The 25,724-nt window shown below is 39.2% G+C and overlaps 1 protein-coding gene across 1 annotated transcript in view; it reads left to right on the top strand.

The window, feature by feature from the left end:
* The window catches only part of epha6 (eph receptor A6), a 263,546-nt gene that overhangs the window by 223,330 nt on the left and 14,492 nt on the right, over window positions 1-25,724 (top strand). The window contains exons 9-11 of the mRNA XM_084725380.1: window positions 14,306-14,376; window positions 21,555-21,680; window positions 22,184-22,369. Coding sequence (XP_084581506.1) covers window positions 14,306-14,376; window positions 21,555-21,680; window positions 22,184-22,369 — 383 coding nt within the window. The remainder of the gene's footprint in view (window positions 1-14,305; window positions 14,377-21,554; window positions 21,681-22,183; window positions 22,370-25,724) is intronic.

Consider the following 25,724-nt stretch of genomic DNA (forward strand, 5'->3'; position numbering starts at 1 on the left):
TTTCAGGACAGTTGTGGGGGAAAACACAGAAAAACCTTTCAGGAACACTGTGTTATTATTGTCATATTGTAATACAGATCTATCACCTGATAGAAACACTGGAGAAAACAAGCTTCTCAGTCGAAAATTAAGAAATTTTAGCCAAACTGCCAAGTTTATTACAGTATAGGATTTCAAGGAGTAGAAGTATATTAACTGTAAGTAGGCTATTTATACAGCAAGTAACCATTCTGATGTATGTTGTTTCACATGTCTTATCATGTGTTCTCTGGTAGATCTATGATGGAAATTATTAGATGCAGCATCACCAACTGCATGAACCAATAAGTTCTCCCACTCTAACAGGTTCAACAAATCTAATAGGAGGATCAGATATGTCAATCAGGCCTGGTCTGGTCTGGGTATACACACCCTTAAAAAGTAAAAACACCTGCGTGCATCAATGCAGAGCCTTTAATTTTCAGATTAACACTTAATTGGACCTGACAGTGCCATGCAGGAACACTTAACATCATTTTAAAAAGTCAAACATCTGACTAATGTCTGTCAAACTGGACTTTTTGCTGTTAGCAAAACGATGATCTAAAAGCTCCTGTGGAAATAGGGTTGTTTCCATACCCTTGAAAGCATTGGGTGTCACTATGTATTGATCTTTTATGTTCCAAACAATTCATATCTATGACGTCATCATTTTAGTAGCTATAGTGTTTTAAAACAGCAACAGTTTGCTACGATTTTTTTCATTCTGTTTAAATTGCAGCAATCAGTGGATTTATTTGCAGGACCAAAGTAAATATGTGAAAACTTTCAGTGCAACTTCAAGTTCAATTTGGGTGAACTGTGACGCACAAATTTGCATTGTTGACCAATAACAAACGATCCTGACAGTGCTGACCTTTGAGGGAGAGTCCAAAATGGAGCAAGCCGTCCTAATTTATTGTCTGTTTCTAAACTCCTCTGTCAGAGGACAGACTTCTCCACGAAAGAGGAATGATGTCTAGACAGTTATGAGTCAGGAGTCAAGGGTATTAAAACATATCCTAAATTAACTGTCTGAATTTATTGTCCTGTTATTGATATTTTGTTTCCCAGGATGGTGAAGACGTGGTCTGTCTTGCTGTGCCTCTGACTCTCTGATATTCATATATACGTATATATTCCTCATGCCTAAATCCAACGATAACCTACCCAACCCAAACCAGTGAGTGGCAAAGCAATGAAGGCAAGTACTAACCAATCAGAGTCAGAGTAGGGTGAGTCTGGACTTCGCCATCCTGGGAAAAAGATGTGTTCTGTTTGCAACTATGCTAACAAGGTTGACAACACAGTTAAGTTAGCAGCTGAAATAACAAGCAAGGACATTCATGTGAAAAGTGCAGAAGTTTCCTTTAAAACACTTGCATACTCGTTCCAGCTATAAACTGTGTCGGCTGCCAGAGTATTTCTACATGTGAGCGGTGAACTTCACACATATGAAATGAATTTTTTAATGTGCACTACCTCACAGACTTTTCATGTTGGCACCATTTGAATGTCCAAAGGAATTTCAAGTCCACCACCTTTAAAAATAAATAAACAAAATATAAGCTCACAGCAGCAGAGTCATAGCAGGAGCAGAATTTTTCTTATTTTTTTCTGATGTGATCTCAGTGTGTGTAGGAGGGTTAGTGTTCCTAGTTTATTTATTAAAAACTCACACACACTCACCAGGTGCAAGTGCTAAAGCAAAAGCCCTTTTAGACTTTTTTTGCGTTCTCGCACAAGAAGGACCCTTTTCACCTGAATCCAGCTAAAAACAGTCGCAGCAGTGGTTGGAGTGTTTTTTGACTGCATCACGATCTGTCATATCCGCAATCCCTTTGCCCTGTGTAAAGAGGGATTTTCGCTCTCTTTCACTTTCAAAAAAAAGCTGCAAATGTGCTTGAGCTGCCTGAGAAAGATGAGAGCTTTCAGTCACACTGCTCTCATAGACGTAAGGTTGTACAACTCAAGTGAGGATATAAGAGGACCCGCTGTGTGTGAGGAGTTTTAACACCTGGCTGCCCTAAAAGCTTCCTAAATTTACATCTATGTTTTGCATCTGCTCGTGCTAAATCTGAGAAGAGTGAGAACTGCTACCAGGGCAGAGCTGTCAGATTTGCACAGATGTAGCTCAGCTGAAGAGTTTTACTGTTTGTGTACTCTTTATCCCTGAACTGTCTGTCGGTCTCTGCAACTCTTTTATCATTTTCTTCATATGGGCCTCACGCAAGAAACCATCTCTGAATGAATTTTATTTTATTTTTGTTCATATCCATGCTTTATTTTTTTACTGGTACCCATTAATTTCTGGGATTCGCCAGTGTTCTTTTGTAGTTTTGCTCTTCTCTTTTAGGAGTGTCGAGAGCACTTTCACCATGAGAAGAGAAAAACATCCTGTTTTTACAGTCAGCTAACATTTGAAATTGTATCATTATTATTTATAATCATAGGTATTATTATTTGTGTATAATTATTTGTTTCAACTCTAATTAAAATATAATTAATGTTGCACCTAGGGGGACATATTTTAATACTTGCCATCCTTGAGACATCAAAAATAGTATCTAGTGGTAATAGATACCAAAAAAAAAGACTTTCAGAGAGTCTTAACTGCATTCTGGCGACTTTTAAAGAACTTTTAACTCTCAGGAAAGAATACAAAATAATTAGTTTAGCTTGAACCTCTCTGGCATAAACTATTCTATTATTCATCAGTTTTCTTTTATGCATTTAGTTTTTGCCTCTGTCCTTAAAAGGAAATTGATGCAACAGATTTTACAAAAATGCATGACCTTTCCTTTAAAACTTTACTGAAGAAACTGGAATTCTTCTTAGGAAGTCTGGTTTGGTGCAGCTGTATTGTTGTGTGGGTTAAAACAGACTTTTAGAGTTGTATGGGACTTATACATTAGTGTGTCGGTACTCTGTAGCATTAAAGTATCGTTTGAAGCTTGCAGCCACAGGAAAAAAAAGGTATCGAATGAACTACTCCATTCATATCGGTATTTTGACAGTACTGGTATCAGTAATGGTGTCATAACAGTGTCAGAAAAAGATTGTGATAATGAAAAGGAAAACATCATATGATGAACAGGAGATTTGTGATCCTGGGAGGAAACGGGGAAAGGACAATGTATAACAAGAGTCTTCTGGGAAAATCAGGAGGGTTGGCTTGTATGTATATTTTACCAGTCTTTCCAAATCTATTTCCTACTTCACAAAGTTCTTGATATCATCTTATGTTCAATAGTTTAACATAATAGTACACTGTTGGTCGGACAAAACAAGTAATTTGAAGAAGTCTGTAGATTTGTAAAATGTAATAAAATGTTATAAAACGCAGCCACACGTCATGTCCCATGACTCCGCCCCCCATTAGGTAAAAACATGCACTGTAAAAACAGGCCAGTCAGTGTGTGTGTGTCTCTTCATCACAGGTTAGTCAGTGATGTTAGTTATTTAGATAGTTCACCTAAAAATGAATATTCAGTCATTATCTACTCACCCTAAAACAGTGTTATAGAAAGAAAAATCCTACATACTGCTCATGTGACGTGATCCAAGTTGACTTGAAAGACTTCATTTACAAAATGTTTTTAGCCCAAACATTCACTGTAGATCCTTAGCTTGGGGCCGTCTTGGGGCTTTAGGAGACTTGGATTACGCCGGATGAAAACTAGTCACCATTGACTTCAGTTGTTCAGGTGATTCTGCAGCACTTGTTTTCCTGTGAAAGTCCAGCAGTGTTTTATGGACTAAAAAATCTAAACCCGACCTTTAATCAGCATGACGGTGAGTAGATACTGACTGATTTTTCATTGTTGGGTGGACTGTCCCTTTAAAAGTGAATCAGAACAGAGTCTTAGTGATGGCAGTTAAAGTTCATCCACTCTGATGGTAACAAACTGAAAGGAACCCCAATCTTTAATTTTTTCAACATAACAACGTCAGTCGTCAAAGACATTTCATAATTCTTACCTGATTGGCTACAGAATTTGAGCTCCTAATAACCAAACAGTGACACGGTTTTCTTATTTTATTCGTTTGAACTGGTGAATTAGAGTGGTTGTTTTCACCCAAACAAGGGTGGGGGCATCACGCAGGACCCCGGATGGGCTGCTCTCATACTGGGGAGAAGCATTTTGGGTGGTTAGGAACATGTGGCGCATCTGGAGGTGACTTCTCTTATTTTTTTTCTCTCAGAATATTGACAGAAACTATAAATGAATGTTGGTGCATGAGGCCCCACATTTTCTTTAATCCGTCCTTTCTTCTGTGCCCTCTGCAGCGAGAGATGTGCCACGGTGAGGTGACTGCGAGGGGTGTTAGGGCAACAGAGGAGTGGTTTGAATTACACTGATGCTTTGATTAGGGCTCTGGGCAAGGTTGTCTTTTGTATGTGTGGGTGTGCAAAGTGCTTGTGAATATGTACTGTAACAATGCTCAACAGCCCAGAGAGCAGCGCGCGAAGCCAAGGCCTTTGTGTGTGTCTGTGTCTGTGTGTGTGCGGCCTCTTTTCAACATGAAAGCCAGCGAGACAGAGGGATAGGCGGATAAAGGGGATCAGAGGATAGGACTGGAAGAGACTGATAAAGGCACATGCCACCATTTCTTTAATGAACAGCTTGACCCCATCAGCAGAGGTCAACAGTAGCTTTCCAAATCCCCTTCTTGTCCTCGCTGCCAGTGTTAGCTACCATGTTATCTGCTCTGTCTATCAGTGTCCGGGATCCCACAGACTTCACTTAGCAGAAACCCCAATCTGGCAACCTGCGGCTCGCAGCCCTCTGACACCTGCTCTAATCTGGCAACCCGGATTATGTTAAGTCTTCAAAGAGGAGGAGGCTCACTTGTGATCACATGAACCCACACACACATTCATACAAGTGAAGGCTTACTTGAACACGCTTTCTGCGCCAGTATGATACAGGCATTTTCACTCCCAACTTATTCAACTGCAGCCAGAATAATAGCATCATTTAGCCACTTTATTTGGCAATGCACATGGAGTGCCCTCTACTAATCTGAAGAGGTTGTTTTTGTTGATTAGAACAGTTGCTGTGGGAGCATCCTTTCATCAAATCACAATTGAGACAGAGGATGAATTTGTTCTTTTAGAAAAGCACACTCAAGCACAGCAAAAGAATCAAATCAAAACCGAAATCTCTGGACTATCTTCAAAACTTCTTGGCATTTATTTAAACCTACAGTAATCGATGATGATTATGTGTGACGTGAGGTGATGAAAAGGGTCGTGGTCATGAGCCTGCAGAGAATTCGACTCTGCTGTTGAAGAAAAGCATTTCCAACAGCAGCTGGCAGCTGTTTCCGGCTAAAAAGCTCTGATAAACCCACTGTACACCTGCGCAACAACAACAACATACAAAGTTAGTGACTAACTAGCATTTAGCTGCTGAAGAGCCCGATATTTTCCTCAGAAGTTGTGGAGACCAAAACAGAGCTAAAACTAGAGCATTTTTTGTAAACTGAACTGAAACTACAAACAATTTCAGGTCATAAAATGAAAGGAATTATTTTTATTATTTTTTATTTTCCATGTTGATTGGAGAACAATGTGTGACAAAAACAAAGCTGCCGTTCCTGCCACTTTCCCATGAATAGTAGGGTATTTTATTTTTGTGGTTAATGTATGACATGTGAACAAAAGAGGAAGTTAGGCAGCTCTTTATTTATCCCAGTGAGGAAATTTCAGTCTCACAGCAGGACAAATATTTAAGGAATGGAAAATAATAATAAAGAAACAGAGTAAGAATAGAGATACTAAAACTGTTTAAATATATTAATCAATGCATGTGAGATCTGGCATCACGTGTTTTTGTATTATGTTGTGTTATAATTGGCAAAGTAGTTTGAACTTCTTTTTCAAAGTATAGAAGTAGAATAACCAAATTAGGTTTCTCCCTGTGGTAGCTTTGCTGCACTTCACCTTCTTCCAGTGTGAACTGGTAATTGGTAGCTTGTGAAGCTATTCTTTCAAACTAGCTTCCTCCCCCACACTGCTGCTGCATGTGTAAATAAGCAAGTGTTTGCTATCAAGTTCAGCATAACAACTTTACAAGGTGATAATATGTCGATTTTTATGTCACAGTACTTCAACAGCAATTAACAGATCGCTGGTGAAGAGGCTCATATAGATTACAGACCTTTGTCACCGTAGACATTTTGGTAGAATCAGAGGTGTTAACAATTATACTAATTAAGTTTCTGTTAAAGTCAGGTCAAACAAAGCCAGGATGCTGCTGTTGTGCAAACTGGAAAGGCTCTGCTACACTAAATGGAACCAGACTTCACTTAGTATAATTTGTTAGCCAACAACTGCATACTTTCATATGCAGCAAACATTGCCACTGATTTACAGTTGAGTTCACGCAGTTGACAGATTCAGTTCCAGTATTCTTTTTCATTACTGCTCTGTGTTAGTCTCCTCCAACTCCTGAGATAAAATATCCAGGTAGCTGTTAGGATTTTTGCTCCTTAGGACCCAAAAAGCAGAACACAGACAAGCTGTAATGAAATCTTACAAAGGGTGTTTTATTTTAAAGTGTGAGTTGTGATCTAGGGTGAGTCGACAGTGAAGCTGGCAGGCGGAGTGAGCTGGGCGGCCGGAGAGCAGAGATCACTGGCTGGGCTGGAATCTGGGGCGAAGGCAAAAACAGAATCGGGTTAGAGTCAAAAAGCACAAAGAATGAATCAAAGTGGAGTGAGCGTTTGGCCATAACATGGCAGGTGAGTATGTGATCACAGCTGAGCAGGTGATCAGGCAGCCAGAGAGGGGAAGATGCCGCGTCCAGCACGGAGATGACAAACAGGGGACTAACAAGAGACACAAAGTGTAGCTGAAAACATGCAGAATGATAGAGAGGCACAGCTGGACCATGACACCAGCCAGAATTAATTAATATCACCGATAACACCTGTGTTTACTCTAATATTTCATGTTAAATTGGCTGCTGTGAAAAAGGTCTATTACAGTTTTAACAATCTGATATTTAATTATTAGTCCTTGAATTTGAAAGGTTGAAGTTACTGATTTATTTTAGATTTCTTCTGTGCTGTTTTGGGGTCAACTGTGGGATTTCTTTATATAGAAGATCAACAGTGAGTGCAATGAGGACAAGAACAGGTCCTTTGTTTTAAAATATATATATTAAGGTGTTATATTCCAAAGTGGTGTGCAAAATGTTCATGTTTGGGGTTGATTGCTTGTTGATCGATGTTTTAAGGGAAAAGGTCAACTGGGGAGTGGGACTGTGACATGTTATTTAGAAATGACAGAATAATAATAGTATATTTATTGTTCTACAGTATAGATACTTTTTGTAGTTAATGTACGGTAAATACCTCCAAGAAAAAGGTCCTCTTGAATACAGTTTCTTTCGATGTTTTTCAATTCTGTCCATACACTGAATTTGTTCTTGTTTTGTGACTTTAAAGGGATAGTTTGGATTTTATGAACTGGGGTTGTATGAGGTGGCAGTTTATTACCTACAGTAGATGCTGGTCAACACGCCCCCGCTTTGGAGAAGCAAAGAGAGGCTCAGCAATGTTCTGTTAGTCGGGGTCAGCAGAAAAATATACTTTAGCCAAAAAAAAAGCCTAAACAATCTTTTTTTTAATGCTCAAAATGATTAACTTTATTGTTTTTTGTAAGCATACACTCAATTTGATGTCTGCCACATGTTCACCACTTTGATTGTTCTTACATACTAACAATAACTGTATCTCTTTATTATGAATTTATTTAGGCATTTTGTATTTTAACATTTCTCTTCTGCTAACTTTTTTTGTAGCATGAGGTTAGCTGTGGGAGGGATGCTTGCACTGTATGGTGATACATTATTGAAGCAAGGAAAAGTTATGAATTTACTTTGTAATCCATTGACTATTGTATTTTAATATTGAAAGTAAACTAATATAACATTTGATGTTAGCAGCATTTGTATTTTACACCCAAACCAGACCAAAACCAGCAGTAAAATATGTCAGTTACCATCATATCCTGTGGGACTCAGGCCACGATGCAGACCCCTGTCCCTCAGCTCCGCCAGCTTCATTTCCAGCAGGGGAGATAACATCTCTGCGCTGGACCACACTGGTGTGGGGCCACAGGGCTCGGGGGGGCTGGGGTGGACTTGTCTGCAGCAGTGACAGTGAAGAGAGGACTGTCCTCTGAAGTGACAGCGTGACTATGAGAGATCTCTGTCCCTGTCTCTGTTGGGGGTTTGGGTCACCCCTCTGGGCTCTGCTCTTCTTGCAAGTCTTGAAAGTTTCTTTAGGACCTACAGTAGTAACATTTCCGTAACACGTCCAACACCGCTAAATTCTGAATTAAATCATCACATTAACCAACAGGCAACAGAGGCACAAGGTCAAACACACAAAGATATTAAAAGCATGCTTCTTAAAAGCATGATAACGGAAATTCAGTTTAATATACTGCAAAATACTGTGCAGAACCGTATCTATAAACAGTTCAGTCAGTGCAGTTGCACTAAAGAATGAAGCCAACATGCAACTGCCAAAAACTGCAGTTCTTCCTATGGCCACTTGGCTCAAATAGCAAGTCAGTCCTCAGAGACTTTATAGCTGAAATAGACATGTTTACAGCCTGGTACAAAAAACGGCTTTGTAGCTGCATGGTGGGGGGTGAATGTTATGCAACTCACTTATTTAAAGGCTTGAAGAAAAATATCCCCCGTTGTGAGACTAATAAAGGAACGTCTTAGTAATATCTTATTTTAAAGTTGCCCACTTTGAGTGACAGGTGAATGCCGCCACAGATGGCTAGTCGCTAGGCAGCCTCAGCTTCACCCACGCTCCACCTCTTTGCCCATTTTTGGATTAGCCGGGAGTCAGTCGAGTCGGGCACTGCCAGGATCCCGGCGACCAGAGCCACCACACTGAGAGCTTCAAAACAGCTCTTCTAAAAATGATGCTGCCATTTGCTTTAGGTGCCATGGAAAAGCCAAACCAATCTCCATCATGGATTTCTACAGCAATCTACAACAAAGTTATATTCTCATTCTAAATAACTATAAAAATGCTACATAAACTATTAAAAAACTACTAATTTCAATCAGTAGTTTCTTATTTTCTGTGGTAGTTTGTACAGAAAAGAAAAGATATGCAGTGATGATTGCTGAATAACATGAACGCTGATGTTATCCAATGTCAAATCATTGATGTGCGCTAGGGGCCATCATGAAAACCTGCACTGGGGCCCCACTGATACTGCGAATAAACCACTTTTAAGTTATTGAGGAAGTTCTTTACATGTCAGATCAATGTAAAAAAAAAAAATGTTTTAATTATTTATTTTATAAAGTGTTTGTTTTCCAGTTCACAGGAATTATTGTCACCCTTCCAAAAATGATCAGCTTTCATCCATGCCAACTGCTGGGTGCTTTATTATACAAAACAACACTTACAGCATGCCTCATGTGAACAAACAGGAATCAAGTCCCAACGTCAAGTGTTGTCATTTTTAAGTGCTGTGGGACTAATGAAACAGGCAGCACAATTCTATATTCTATCCAACAGATGATGAAATATGAGAAAAATCTATTAGGGGATCCACTCGTGAGATGTGGGAGCGAGTGTCCCTCGTGCTCCTGGTCATTAATTAAGCCCTCCACAGCAAAAATACATTTTGAAATTAATCAGTCATGCAGCCCGCGAGAGAACTCAGAGCACCTTCCTTCCTTCGTGTTTTTATTTTCCATCTCGCAGCTCTCCTCCAGCCGTCCCACCTCCACCTCGCACGCACCAGGTACCAAATATTTCATGAGCATTGCAGGTCCGTTTTGCAACAGTCTTGTCACGTTTGAATGAGGCCATTATGCTAGCCAAAATACTTAAGGGGAATGCAGGACCCCAACGTGAAGCAGAAATCATCCTGAAGGGGGTTATTTCACTATAATGACCTTCTCTCTACTTATTGCATGGCTACTTACCAAAAAAATAAGAGTTTTGGCACAAAATGAAATTATTTTATGGACTTAAAAATTATTTTATTGGTCTTCCAGTCATAGCAACCTTATGTTATACAACAGTTTACTATATAGAAATAACAGACTGCAGAATGCTGTAATTGACCAATCAGCATCAAGGATTTATCAAACCCATGTAATAAACTGGATGAACACAGTATTATTGTTTTACTACAGCTGCAACCAAAATGTTTTACTGAAAATGTAATTCCTCAGTTCATCCCTCGCACCTTGACACACGTCAGGGCATGCAGGGGGTGCGTCCTTGTTGACATAGCTCTTGCAGTCTGACACTGCAAGAGAAAGTTCAGCGTCACTTCCTGTGTCCACCAGGTGGCACTAGAGACCACCACCGATTATAGGTAGCATTGACCATACTACGAAATTTAAATAAGAATAAAATGATGACTCTCACGCAAGGCTCACTTCCTTTTGCCTTTTCCTTAACTTAACTGAGCACTTTCGTCGCTTAAACGTGACCACACTCTGGCTGAAAACTGAAAATAATAAGTCTAAAAGTGAAGGTTAGCGCCGATTTCTAATTTCACACTTGACTTAAATCCTAGTTTCCCAGCGCAGCGAACCCTGTTCTCCTACCAGAAAGTTCTGTGCCATTCATCCACCACAACCTCTTATCAGCAGAAATTTTAAATGGTTCGGGTGTGAATGGCTAAATAGCTACTGCGTACCTACTCTCACTCGGGCGCAAACACATATTATTTATGCTTTTATTTGATATATTATTATGTATGCCACACACATTTTTCACAGAAAGTAAAGCCTTGGCTATGAGTCAAATTCCTGTCTATACACTGTGCACTGTGTGTGATTCTGACAGGGTACTTTGTGTTTTCTTCACTTTTTATTTCGGAGCAACATCCAAGCATCTATTTGGATAAATTCTTCTGTGGTCTTTTGCAGATGCTGTCATCTAATCTCTCAGCTTTTCAGACTTTCTTGGCAGCGGCTTTTTATCAGTCGTTGGCTGTCTCTCTGTCTCTCAGTGCCCAGATAAACTCTCGCACAAACACACACACACACAAACGGGGTTGGGGGGGGGGGCAGGGGAGTTTTTTGCATTAGTGGATGGAAGTGTACTTTCCTTCTATAGTCGGGTGTTGAGGAAAAAAATATCCCCCAGGAAAAGAGTGTCTGTTACTTTAAGTTTGATTTCCTTCGGTGTGTTTACGAGTATGTTCCTGCACACCACCACCTCCATCTTCATTACTTCATCTATAAATCATCTCTTCCAAGGCAGGACTCTGACTGCCTGCCAACTTCTCTCTTCAAATGATACGTTGCAATGATCAATCAACCTTGCAATATTGTTTTGTTTTATTCTATTTCATTCTTTAAGGTTTGAGCTATAGTTGTTAAGAGTTGTCTTAATGCTAATCAGAATATACATTTTTAAACCAGATTTCTTATTTCGCTTTGATTTAAAAGTTCTACAGAGTTGACATGTTGTGGTTTAAACACATCTGATGGCAATATTATGAAATAAATTTGTCCTTGAGCAGCAGTCCTGCTTTTTTTAAACCGGGACGAGAGGCAGGAGTCCTTAGGGTATAGCTAAACCTTTTCATGCCTGATTAAATGATGTTTTTGTGTTTTTATTAAATAAAAAAACTGACAGAGCTGACAGAAATCTGGGGAATAACTTCAAAAGGGCCAACATTTTCATTAAAAATCTGTTTTAAAACAAAAAAGATTATTATAACACATTTTTTATCTATGTTATCATTGTTAGTTTGGTGTTTTCTGACACAGAACAAGCAAACCAAAACATTTCACATATATATTCCCTTAAATAATACACTTTTTATGTATTCATTTATTTTAGTAGGACATTATTTCTTCCACTTGTCAAGGATGAGTGGAGCGATCATGAACTCATTATATGGATCTGTGTTTCTAAGTAAAAATAACCTAAACAGACTAATTAGCTACTGATATATTACTCTGTTTCTTTCGCTGCCTGCTGTTACTGTCTGGTTTGCTTGTTCTCTCTCTCCCCTCTTTTTTGCTGTATTTTTCCATATATCACCTCCCAGTAACTACCTCCTATATACCAGCTCAATCATAACCTTTTTAATTATAATCACAGCTGTTCATGGAATTATTAATAAAATAGCTAGGTGCGTCTATTCTTACAAAAAAAACACCACTTTCCATCAGCATCAGCAAACGTGTGAAAAGGTGGCAAGAGTTCTCCTAAAAAAGCTTGTTTTCATCGCTGAAATATCTTGTTAAACTGCTACAAGACACATACAAGTGAGCACAGAAATCAGGCCATATATTTAACCTGCCTTTCTTGTAGCAACCTCACACACAACAGAACTTTATGACCCGTATTATTGCCATGTCAAGCTGTTTACACCAGTGTGCTGGAGTGTGGGACAGCGTAGGCGTTAAGTAACTGGATAGTGGCTGTCTTAATTAGACCAGGATTTGACATCCTCTGAAAACTGTTTAATTAAGCGTGATCGCTTGAGAAGATAGTAAAAAAAAAAAAAAAAAAGACATGATTGTCACAGTTTCAGTGGAGAGTTACCCTCTTGTCCAGTGCAGTTAACAGTTGAACACATGGATTTGTAGTTGTTTATGTGATAATAAGGACTTCACTGTTTAAGCCACATATGCACAAATAATAGTTCACTACAGGTTTTGTGGCAATGAAGTAAAGCACGTGTACTTTACAAGGCCGTGTAGCAGTGAAAGAGGAAGTCCCACATTCTTCCTCTTCCAAATGAAATAATAAGCAACAAAACACATCCTTGCTCAGTTCAGTCCACTCAAGAGTTGACATGATGAGTCCCTTTCCTCGGAAAATTGGTTACTAAATGATTTGAATGAGAGATTTAGTTTCTACAGGATTTCCAGAAATGTGTCATTCAGCAAAGAATATCAGCTTTTGTAAAACTACTCATTTCCTGTTACTCAAGTGATCTAAAGTATAATGTTTTTTAGGTTCTTCTCAGGGAAAATTCAGCACTTTTCATGTGGATGTCTAGTCAATGTCTATGTTAAATGTAGTCAGCTGAAGCAATAAATTCCTCGGTGTGTGCTATATTGACTGTGAAAACTCACTTCTCCTGCTCAGGAGCCATGACGCCGATGAATGCAAGCTTCTGACGCCCACTTTCCTGTTGCTTTGTATCAGCACCCTACCATATAGCTACTACTTTGTTGGCATAGCATAGCATTAGGTTAGAGGCAGAGCAAAGTTTTGAACAGTTGCTTCACCTCCTACCTGTTTTATCTGGTCAAAATCATCAATTTTGACATTTGTGTTTCCACTCATGAAGACATGAGTCAGCAGGGAGGAGAGACTGATTAACTGGTTTGAGAAACCAAACATTTTATATGATCCAGAGCTCCCTTTTTGTGGGAAAAAACACGGGGTTTGAAAGAAAAAGAGGGAGCTGTTGGTAATTTCAAGTAAGTAATCTGTCCCCCAACTACATAGAAACAAGACTGGCTCAAGAAAATCACATTAATTCTGAATAAATAGACTCTGAATTTAGTCATCTGCAGAGGGAGAAATAAGAGGTGCTGCTGCGACATCAAACACATTAAATCTGGACAGTTTTTGTCGTCAACCCGCTCAAGTTCACTCGCTCACTTCCAGCCTAAGTCTAGAAAGCAGTGTTGCACATGTGACTGATAGGTGTTCTTGTTGGTTTGCATTGGGCTGTTTCATCACTTTTTGAATTACCTTGCAAAAACATAACTTAAATGTTATTTATTAAGCTGATCTTTGCCTTAACCCTAAGATTAAACATACAGGAAACCTCACACCTAATTGAAACTTCAGAGAAAAACAATTTTTTAATTTGTGGTCGTCAATTTTGGTAGATTTTTACTCCCTGTGCTGCTGGACAGAGAGAGCATTAAATAAACTGATCTCATATTGTAGGCATGTATTTAGAGCACGAGTTGAGATGGTTATGGAGCTCGAGGAAGGATGCATTTCTGTGTCCAATACCAGGTTTTAGACCATCTTTCTTGGTCAGTGTAGCTAAACTGAGGACTTTACTGCTTCAGCTGAGTTCATGTACCCTCAACACTGACTGGACATCCACATGTAAAGTGCAGAATTTTCCTTTTCAGTCGCTTCCACTCAGAAAAAAAAACAAACTTTTAATTCCAGACTTCTTGAGGGCCCTCTCTGCGATCAGGTCATTAGTTCTACTATGACAGTGCATGCAGTAAAAGTAATATTACTGAAGAAAATCTCCTTAACTCTGTCCATCAATCACTGTGTTTTGCAGATGTCAGTGGTACTTTAAGGCCAAGATGACTTCAGAGGAGAAGAGGAGGACCAATTATCAGAATGGACATGGTAAATCAATCAGTCTGCTTTCTTCTCTGTTGTTTGTTCTCTCACCGTGACCCTAATTTTTCTGTTTTCACAGACAGATCGATCCAAGAATAATTAATTTCCATATTTATGGTAATGACGGCAGTGGGGAGTCTGCTAAGTCTAAATTTTAGATTTTTAATAAACATGTAAAATCTGTTTGGCACATTACAGAATGTTAATGTTGAAAATTACTTTTGCCAGAACGCCCAACCATTTGGCGAGGAAGTGCCAGGTTTTATTTTGTGGTGCATCTTTGCCAATAAGCAGGGACAAAACCAGAAGAGAGAGATTTTGCGAGCCAGCGTTAACAGCTAACAGGCTGCTCTTCACTTTGCATTCCACGAGCACAGTGTACTGCTGTATGGATCATTTCCCATGTGTCTCTGCGCCTATTCATATTTGAATTTAGCACGGGAATGACGGTCCCCACCACGAGCTTTTACAGAATGCAAAAACATCACCTCGCTGTTGTTTCAAACTCTGGCAAGAAAAGAAGCAGCAAAAGTGGTATTTATAGTTTCAGGAATTAAGACGTCAGACAAGTCAAGAGTTTAAAATTCTTTTAACCAGCGTGCTCCTTCATCTTGTCTAGCACTCCTCCTCACCTCGCCTCAGGTTTCATTTGAAGTCGTACATGAGTTTTTTTGGGTTGTTTTTCTGTTTTTTTTTTGATTAAACTAGTTACACAGCTGCATCCCTGAGCTGTCTGCATCTGCACTCCTGTACCTTCTGTCTCTTTTTGTCTGTCTTTTGTCTTTTAATTTTCAACTTTTCATTCCTGACATGAAAAAAACAGAGATTGAAATGAGAGCTGTAAAGTGGGGGGAAAAAAGAAAAAAGACATTTGAAAGTGAGCAGAAAGGCAAAGATTGGAGTGAGACAAGGAGAAATTGCAAGAGGAGAAACAGAAAAGGAGAGAGAAATGAGGATGAGGGCAATCAGGTCGAAAGGCAGAGGAGGAGAGAGGAGAGGACGATGAGAAATGAAGCGGATTTAAGAGGAAAGTTGAACTGCAGCTGGAGAGCCAGAGACAGCAGAAAGTAACAGGAGAAATGTGCTAGAAGGTGGCTAACAAGCTGTCACATAGTTCTCTGATTCTCAATATTAAACAGATACCTTATGAGCAAGTACGTGTGTTCAGTCTCTAAAACCCTGCATCTCCTGTGTCTTGTCCCTGAGTGTGGTGCTGAGCAGAAGCTTTTAGAGGAGAGCAGCGTCCGCAGGGTTTTTCTGATTCCGAGACAGCCGATTGTTGTCTTTTGTTTTGTATCGATTCCTGAAGGAGAGACAAAGCTTTCGTCTGCGGCGCCCCCCCCCCCCCCAGCCCTGTCCCTCCGCCGGGAGGTCGGGGTCAGGAGCCGGGGCAGCACCAGTCTGATAAAGATTCACTGACTTGCTCAATGACACTTCAACAGGGTGAATGTCTGCTAAAAGTAGGGCAGAAACTTCAAACGAGACCGGTCCAGTGTCCTACCCTGCTGCCTCTCAGCAAAAGACAGAGGAGGAATGACCCATCAGTGTGTGTGTGTGTGTGTGTGTGTGTGTGTGTGTGTGCATATGTGTAAAGCTCTTATGCTTGTGTCTTTGCCAGAGAGCAGATACTGAACATCAGACAGGGCAACTTGTCTAATTTCCTTCCAGCACATATCCACAGTAGTGGGGGAATTTGTCTCCACTATTTGTCTAAAGAGTGTCCAAATCTTGCTCGTATTTATATATAATGTCCCACGATTCAGTGTTGGTACAACATGAAACAACACTTTTGTTTTTGTTCCCATTTTTCACAAGTTGAAATGAAAATCTAAGGCTTCTTCTGTGCACACAAGGTGTTTATTTCTCTCAAATATTGTTCACAAATTTATTCAAATCTGGAGCGTTTACCCTTTGCCAAGATAATCCATCCACCTGACAGGTGTATAGACATGCTGATTAAACAGCAAGATGATTGGACAGGTGTGCTTCAGAGAGGCCGCTCTAAAGTGTGTAGTTTTATCTTGAAAAAATAAATGGATTAGGTGCTGGACTACAGCTGTTTCACAGAGGGCTACAGATACCCTACTCGGCCTCTGATTGGCTGGTCAGGTGTGTTAGGTTTTGACATGAAGAGTGATTGGTCAGGGTTAGGGTTAGAATATCAGGGTAAGCCAATCAGACGCAGAGTAGGGAGGGTCATGATGTTGCCCTCTTGGGTAAAAAGTTCAGTATCTTTACCCCTACACTCTGAAGATTCAAGGGTTTGACAAGGGTCCTTAATACCAGGGTTCTCAATAGAACCCCCCTGGTGGGTTCTAGGGAAAACCCTTGGAATATAAAAGAGTTCTTAGTAGGACCAGCTGTGCACGTTCTAGATGAAACCCATGGAATATAAAAAGGTTCTCAATAAAACCACCTGGGTTGGTTCTAGATAATACCCTTGGAATATTAAAAGGTTCTCTGTAAATTTCCCTGAGTTAGTTCTCAATAAACCCTTGGAATATGAAATGGTTCTTGATAGAACCCCCTGGGTTAGTTCTAGATAAAACCCATGGAATATAAAAGGGTTGTTGTAGAACCCCATGAGTAGGTTCTTGTTAACAGCCTTAGAAAGTGGTAAGGTTCTAGAGAGAACCCCCAGACAGGGCTGTGGGTGGAACCATTACACCACAGAAGGGTTCTCTATAGAACCTTTCATAAGAGTTCTAGGTGAAACCTTTCACAGATGGTTCAACATGTAACTTTTTATGTTGGGTTCTAGATAAAACTCTCCAAAAAAGGTATTACCGGGCACCAAAAATGGTTCTTCCATGGGGACAAGCCAAAGAACCCTTTATGGTTCTAGTTAGCACCTTCATTTCTAAGAGTGACATAGTCATACTTCAGTGTCTAATAGATGTTGTTTGTGTTTCAGGATCAAACTGCACATTTCAGAGTCGTTTTATTGTGACCAGTCCAACGCACACCTGTGCAGTAATAATGTTGTGTAATCAGCATCTCAGTGCCACACCTGTGGCTGGATGGATTATCTTGGCAAAGGAGAAATGCTCACAAACATGGATGTTAACAACAACAACAACACTTTTGTGTGTAAAATGTTAGAGAAATAGAAGAAATTTTTGAGTTTTTACTGAAAAAGTGACAGAAGTGATTATGTTTTTGTTGACTGTTCACGAGCTCACAGTCATTGCAGTATTATGATGTAGTTTGTTTAAGACTAATAATTATACAAAGGCAAAATTTTAAAAGATGGACTTCTGGTCTGTGTTTAGGCTGAGTCTCTTTTCTTCTTCCTGTGTTTTTGGTCAGGTTTGCATTTGTGGAAAGGCAGAATTTAGACAATTCAAACCTTTATCATTTTATTTTTAGCTTCCTGTTCCAGCTTTTCAGCTCACTTGCTAATTAGTTTCAGAGTACAGCAGTGGTTCTTAACCTTCTTCCTTGAGAGAGCCCTCCAATCATGCCTGCTTAATATGTTTTTTTTGCCAAATTCAGTGTTTTCTTCTTCTTGAAGCTTGGCCGTTGCTCTCTTTGGAGAGCTCTTTGGATGTTTTGATGACGTACTTTTTCTAATGCAGGACAAGGTGGTTGAAATGAATAAAATGCTGAGATATAAGCCCACTGCAGTTTTCTTACAGCCACAAAGATGGTGGGGATTTGGACCCCCAGTTTGGGAACCAGTGGTCTAGACTCTACACTCTTCAGCAGAGGAGCCAAAATTCTTTTCTATGAGGGGCAAACAAATAATCTGAATGCAGGGCTGTGGGCCAAAAACGAATAGTGATGTTATTTAAAATTACAATAAATTAAATTTTATTCTAATTTAAAGAAAATCTAAATTCTGAATCACACTTGACACTAAACTGCTCAGTGGTAATTTCATTCACTTGCAGAGATGATGCTTAAAAAAACACCCATCCATCCAGGCTTCATTTTGGGAGCATACGTTTAAAAAGAAAGACACCTTTCTGACAGAAAGTGCATGCAATGCAAGGCGGTTTAAATTAAGTTGAACAGCTGTCTTATCCATCATTGTGATCAAGAGTGGAAGTTTGACTTCAGCTTAAAAAACTCAACTTGACAAAAGTTAAACATAGTGACAACACTGAACAACAAATCAATACTGGATATTAAGTTCACATTGAGTGATGTTTACATTACACATCATCACAAAATGCCCCCATACTACAGCCTTGTGCAGTCATTTATCACTTGTAATGTCAGAGGGAGAGACGTTAGATAAGACCTTTTAATAGAATTTAATAGGGAAGCTTAACAGCACTAGTCTGTACGTTGCAGTAAAACTCAGGAGACTCAGGAGCAGATTCAGACATAAGACTCATCCAGCCACGGGCCTCACAGTGCTCGGGGGGCTCCTTTGTGCCATCGGCCATCAGACTGCATGACACGGCAACATCTGCAGACTAGAACTCAAACCAATACTCACAATAAAACTGCCTATCATTGCACATGAATATTATACTGTCTGCATTTCATCGACATATTGCACATGTAGAAAATAGAGTGTGTATTTCACTGGTGTTACACATGTATAGAAAAAGTTTATACTTTATCTCAGTGACATATTGCACATGCATATAAACAATCATTATGACTTTAACATTTGGAACATTGCACATGTATCTGCACAATGCATGTTCCCATTTATTGTATATTTTTATCTTATATATTTTGGATTCTGTTTTGTTTTATTTTTTACTAAATTTCCCCTTGCACTACTGCTTTTTTGTGCTGCTATGTCTAATCAAATTTCACCTATGGGGGATCAATAAAGTTGTATCTTATCCTATCTTATTAGGTACTTTTTAGCTGCACTAATTTTACATTTTTCAGTCATTATGGTAATGATTTTACAGCACCCTCAAAACAAGGAGAATAAACGCATGAGCTTGTCAGACGTTTCGATGGGTATGATTAGGATTTTATTGTCACTACTTCTCTTACTGATACTGCGAGTACGTTAACAGTACTTTTATCAGTCATTTTTCATTATTAAATTGTGTATTTTTAAAAGGTTGTGTTTTCCAAACTTTTTTTATAGGGATCTACTACTACCACTACTACTACTACTACTACTACTACTACTAAGTCTACCATCATGACTCAGTTTATAATAGACCTTATCGATAAATGAACATTCTTGACCATTTTACTGCCATTTCTGCATCACCTTATATTATCTTGACATGAAAACATACGCATGTTAAATACTTTATTAATGAGAAATAAATGCATTAAGGCAGAGTTAACAGGTAATCTCATTGTTTTTATTTTCTCTCATCAGCAAAACAATATAATGCATTTTAGCCTCCTTCATAATTAAGACAAAATAAGTGTCAGAATTAACAGGCTCTTGTTTTCTCCTCTCATCAATAAAACAATATACATATTTTAACTGCCCAAATAAAATCTCCTGTTACCCACCTGCTCTTGAGCATGTTATGGTGTTACTTTTTTTTTTTAATTCCTTTTATTCATTAATGAGTGCATGAATACAAAAACATTAGAGGGCAAAACAATAACAAAAACAACAATAAAAGAGAGAAAAAACAAATCAAAGTATAGCTGTAAGCAGCAATAAACAGGGTCCAACTAACAAGCACTGTTAAAGACACACAGTCACGCAGAAGTTGTCACATTGCTGACAAGTGGGATTTGGTCACATGTGGATTCGAACCCTTGACCTTTGGATCCTCAGAGACGGTGACTGACAGACTGCATCACTGGAGACGTGGTTTCTATACACCCTCTCACAAGCGGACCAATCACAGCAGATGTGCAAAACTGATCTGTTTAAACTTAAAACTCGAAAGGCAAACTGTTGGTGATAAAACTCAGAAAAAAAAAATGCAGACTCACCGTTTGACTGATCTGAACACAATCTGAAATACATCTGTGTTGATTTTGATCACATTTGAATGAAGGCTTGTGGAGTTACAGAAGATAATTGATTTGTCTTTTTTCTTTTTTTTTAAATAGTGTGATGGACTTTTGACCACAGGCTGTAGTGAGACAAACTTTAGTCACAATTCAGCAGATGTGCTGAAGAAATTTCAGCTCTGTAGGACGTACGGCTGATTTTTAGACGTTTGGATTGTGAAATGTCGAGACATTTAGATTTGTTGTAATAAGTCATGCCAACTTTAAACTGTTATTACCAAAACTCACCCATCAACTGAGTAAAGATCTGAGATCATATGTAACAATGTTCATAAGAATCCATGCAGCAAATTACAAGATATAGTGTTTGTACGCAGCGTGCTTTAATATGTTCGCTTAGTGAACACTCCTGAAGAAGAGTCTAAATTTTCACCTTGATATCTCTTCGCATTTTATGAGTTATTTCACATTAAAATTAGCTATTTTGATAAATATTGATTGGCTCATAAAATCCAAACAGATTGATGCAGAGATGATGCTGACTAATTTTCAGGACAGCTGCTTTTACACTCTAAGAGTTTGCAAAAATAGGTTTTTGATAAACTTGAGAAAAGGTCATAAAAGTTTTTTTAAAGCAGAGTACTATTTGAGAAAAGATGCAGATTAATTGAAAAATTAAAGTGGTGAAAGAATTTTGAGTCTAGGTTAAGCCGTTTTCAAGATGATTGCAAAAACGTAAACTCGATTGTTACAGCGCCACTTTGAGGTCAATGAGTGTCATTTTTGTTGCCGTAATAGTGGGTGGAGTTTGCAGCCAACCTGCCAATTTTGGTGAAATTTCGTCTTACAGTTTTTGCAGAGAAAATAATACTTATTATAATAATAAGAATAAGAATAAGAATAAGAAAGAATAATCTGACCAAAATTCAATAAGGGTCCACAGCGAGTGATACTTATTTTCCACCTGAACTAAAATATGTCAACATATTTTTTAATCTAATCATCATTTCTATTATATCAAATTCCACAATCTTTCCACAAACCTCCCTGGACACAAGGACCCCTGTTTGTGTGGGATTAGTTGCAGCAGCAGCAGCAGTAGAAATAGTGATCGTGGCAGTAAAAGCAGTAGCAGTACTACAGCAGTTATTAGCTCATTGATTGTTTGATTTGAATTAAAAAAAGTCTTTAGGCTAATTATGCCTTCCAGCCTGATCAAGATAGGCCTCTTTAAAAGCACATTCCAGCTCATTGTCTCTGTATCTGTCTCTCTGTCCCCACAGTCCCTTTCCCTGGGATAAAGACCTATGTAGACCCTGATACATATGAAGACCCCACGCAGGCCGTCCACGAGTTCACCAAAGAGATCGACCCATCCAGGATCCGCATCGAGAGGGTCATCGGAGCTGGTATACACACACACACACACACACACACACAGAGAGCGGACTGCACACATTCATCCACTTGTCTCACTGATTTGTGGGCGGAGGAGGATCATTTCATGTTGGTTGTTAGGATAACAATACCTTCAAATGTGCCATAGGAGATGATCTATTTTCATTCCCCACATATAATTGCCATGAATCCCTTCTACTCTATTGTACACACTTAAGAGGACGCCTCTTTCCATTTCCCAGTGCCTCGCTGTCATTTTCTCTGCACAGACTAGAGGAAAATTAAAGCTTTAACAGGTTTAGAGAACAAAAGAACGTGTAAGAATAGATTCAAGGCTTTTTTTAGAAGGTAAAAGAGAGAATTTCATAAAGTTTAACTAATCAGACAGGAGGCAACAATGCTGTGAGTTCAGATGAGAGCTGCAACACTGCCCCCAGGTGGAGCACCGTGCTGCCTGCTGACGGTGTAGTGATAGACTCCTTACTGTGTTTATTTGTGTCTGTGCGTGATTTAGGTGAGTTTGGCGAGGTGTGCAGCGGGCGCCTGAGAACACCGGGGAAGAAGGAGATCGCCGTGGCAATAAAGACACTGAAAGGCGGCTATGTGGAGCGACAGAGGCGGGACTTCCTGCGTGAGGCGTCAATCATGGGCCAGTTTGACCACCCCAACATCATCAGGCTGGAGGGCGTGGTCACCAAAAGTAAGAGGGGATCATGGGAGATGTCATTTGATTTAGTTTGGAGACGTGATTAGCAAGGGTGGAAATTATAGGGGAGACCTTTTTTATGCCTGATTAAATCGTGTTTTTGTTGAAATCTGACATTGACTGACATCTGGAACACAACTTTAAAGGGTCAACATTGTCACTGAAAATATATTTTAAAACAAAGATGATTATAATGTCACTTTTTGAACCAGTATTATAGGTACTGTTAGTGTTAGGTTTTGAAGGAATTTTACACAGTTTTTAATTCTTTGAACTTGAGAATTCTTGTCTGCGTCAAGGGTGTTTTCAGGGCAAATTTAGAAATTAAAAAAATCAAAGCAAACCAAAACATTTCATACATCCTTAAATAAACCAGTATGCTCTGGAAGCAAATACAGAAGTCAGCGGTGACCTCCAGGAAGTAGGTGTTTTGCAAAGATGAACTTAAAACACAGGATGTGTCAGACATTTTTCTTTACTTCTGCCACCTTCACAGAGTGGATTTTGTTGGCTCCGTTACCTCGTGGGTGAATCTTGTACATCGTCCCTGAAATCAGTGGGTGCTAAAAAAAAATAAGAGGAAAGTTGTTTGCATATTGCTACCTGCATGAGGCCCAACCTGTCATATATGTATATATACACACATGGACCTCAGTCACTATCCTTGAATCAAAAATCGTCCCTTCAGTCTTGTTGTCTGGGGGCGACCGACATGCTGCACTCACATCAAGCTCTTGGCCTAAAAACGAAATAAAACGAAACAAAAGCATTTGAAATTGCTCTCTCTTTACCCATCACTCTGTTTCCCACAGTCTGATAGATAAATGCATGCCTTAAGTTGTTTGAATGGTAAATTGCAGTAAAGGAGCACTTTACGACTGCAGCCGTCTCATTTTCAGGTATGAAATAACAAGTCAGACACTGTGTTTCTCTGTAAGATTAGTGAACTGACTCTGTTCGGTTTCTATAGTTTTGTTGTTTTTATCCTCTGTATACCCGTTGTGAGCGAGCGTGTGTGCATGTTTATGTTTTCTGTGAGTGTCCGGCCTCGTTTTTGTGCAGGAATATGCTTTATCCACAAAAGGTGTGTGTTTGTGCGCGCGTGTGTGTGAACGTGTTAACGAGCTCTGTTTTACGGGATCACCCAGCGCAACATATGGTTGTTTTTACAGGGGGTGTATAAACTGAGACATCGCTGTGAATATAAATGTGTCCCCTGAAGACTTTACTTTCCCCTCCCTGCATGCAGATAGAGGACACTCCTCAGCTTTGACCCCGCTGACAAGGATTCAACTGATAAGGGTCTTTAAAGGCCGATACCGCCAAAATTGCATTAAAGCTTTTGATTGCTGATATTTTGCGCTGATACAGATTTACATGTAGATTTTATTGTCTGTCATCTCTGAAGCTATTGAGGGAAAGAATCCTCCCACATGTCACGCTGAGATAATTCCTGATAAGACATCTGATGATAAACAAAGATGATAAAAAAAAAAAAAAAAGAATAAAAACATTTTGAGTCGCTACGGAGGAGAAGGACTTTTCAGGTCAACAGCAGCTTTTTCAAAACCTCTGTCTCCCAGAAATTATGTTTAGAATCAACTCATTTGCAACGAGACAATACGTTTTTGAGTAAAATGTTCACTGACAATTTATTTCATTTATTTCCCTCCAAAGTAGGCGATCAGTCATTGTGACTACATCATAAGTGGAAAGGAAAGAAGCTAGAGTAGGAAGATATTTTTCTAGGATTAACTCAAAATGTTGAGCACAAAGTTAAAATAATGCGCTATTATTATTCTCATAATATTACAAAGAATAAAATCTTCCTCCTGTGATTTATTTTTTCATATCCCTGGTACTAATTCTGAAAGTCTGACCTTATTCTCAACATTTGAACTTTACTCTTGAAATGCAAAATAATAATAAAAAAAATCCATAATGTGGCTCTAATACGCTTGTACATACACTTCTTTCAGATAGTGTGTGAGTATTTAATTTTTAACACCACTTCAACAAAAATGAATGAATAATTAAAGGTTCACTTACTATGGGATGAAGCTGAAAGCTCCAGAAAATGGACTTTCAGTTAAGATATTTCCTTGTCAAGCTTCTTATGAATATGTTATAATGTTACTTACAGTATATAAACATTTATTAAAGACAGTTACAGAATATACAGTTTGATATAAAATGAAATAGAAATGCATAAACACATCAAATATGCTCATTAAAATAGAACTGAATCAAACATAAGAGGACACATAAAATACGTTTACCAGGTTCTTAGTCATCTGTGTATTATAAGAAAGGAAGTTATCAGAGCAAATCCTTTCCCATGACTGCGTGTTAAATGGTGCATGCACACACACACGCACACACACAATACACTAAATCACACAATCAGAAGTCATTTGTGCTTTGTATCATATATAGAGAGACATTAATTCAGAGTGTCCCTCTCCCTGACTGTCTCCTTGTCTTTCACTCCCTCTCTCCTACATCTGCTGTTGTTCTTCGGAGACTAATTACAGAGAGTATTGTGCTGTGACTGACTGCTATACCTGCTCTGAAATAACAGGTGATGCATTGGACTCTGTTAACAGGTGCGTTTGTTTTTGTTCAGGCACCGCGCTGCATAACTATATATTGTTTCCAGACCTTCCTAATTAGCTCAAGAAAGCCAAGCTTGATCAAATAATTTCCTGTCTGTCCCTGCGGTATTGGCGTTGAGGGGAAAGTATCTGCAGATTTCACTGTACGATGATGAGATACTGCAAATTAAAAACATTGTGTGTTTATTTGGTCTGAGGTAAGTAAGGCTCTGCTCATCCATCCATTCATATACCCGCTGTGCATCCTCTTCTTCAGTGACAGGAGTGTAGGTTTAGGATCAGTGTACCTTTGTTGATAATATGCCTGATTCAGCTTTGATTGTTTAAAATGAAAAAAAGGGGCATCCAAGAGGGCACTTTTGCTATGTTTTTTTTTTTTTTTTTTTTTTTTTTTTTTACATTGGGGTGCCACACGGCGCTCCCTACCTTGAATTCACCAGTGATCTCAACACTTCGTTTTAGTGCTTTGCCAGTGCTGGAGAAAGGTCAGGTCCTGCTGAACCCATCATTCTCCTGCAGGGGAAAAATGGCTCGTTTGGAGTTCTTTAAACCAATAACTATAATCTTGGTTGGCATTAAGCCCAAGGTGCGGGGTCGTAGTCTGTGAGTCAGTCTACACGCCGTGCGACCAGCATCTATGAAGGCGCACAACACAAAGCGTGATTGTTTTATCGAGGTGTTTTCACCTGGAATGTGCAGCGGGCAACCACGTGAAACAATTAACTTTTGGCGTC

The sequence above is a fragment of the Lutjanus erythropterus genome, chromosome 8 (genome assembly GCF_056507025.1).
Source record: "Lutjanus erythropterus isolate fLutEry1 chromosome 8, fLutEry1.hap2, whole genome shotgun sequence".
Taxonomy (NCBI): Eukaryota; Metazoa; Chordata; class Actinopteri; order Lutjaniformes; family Lutjanidae; genus Lutjanus; species Lutjanus erythropterus.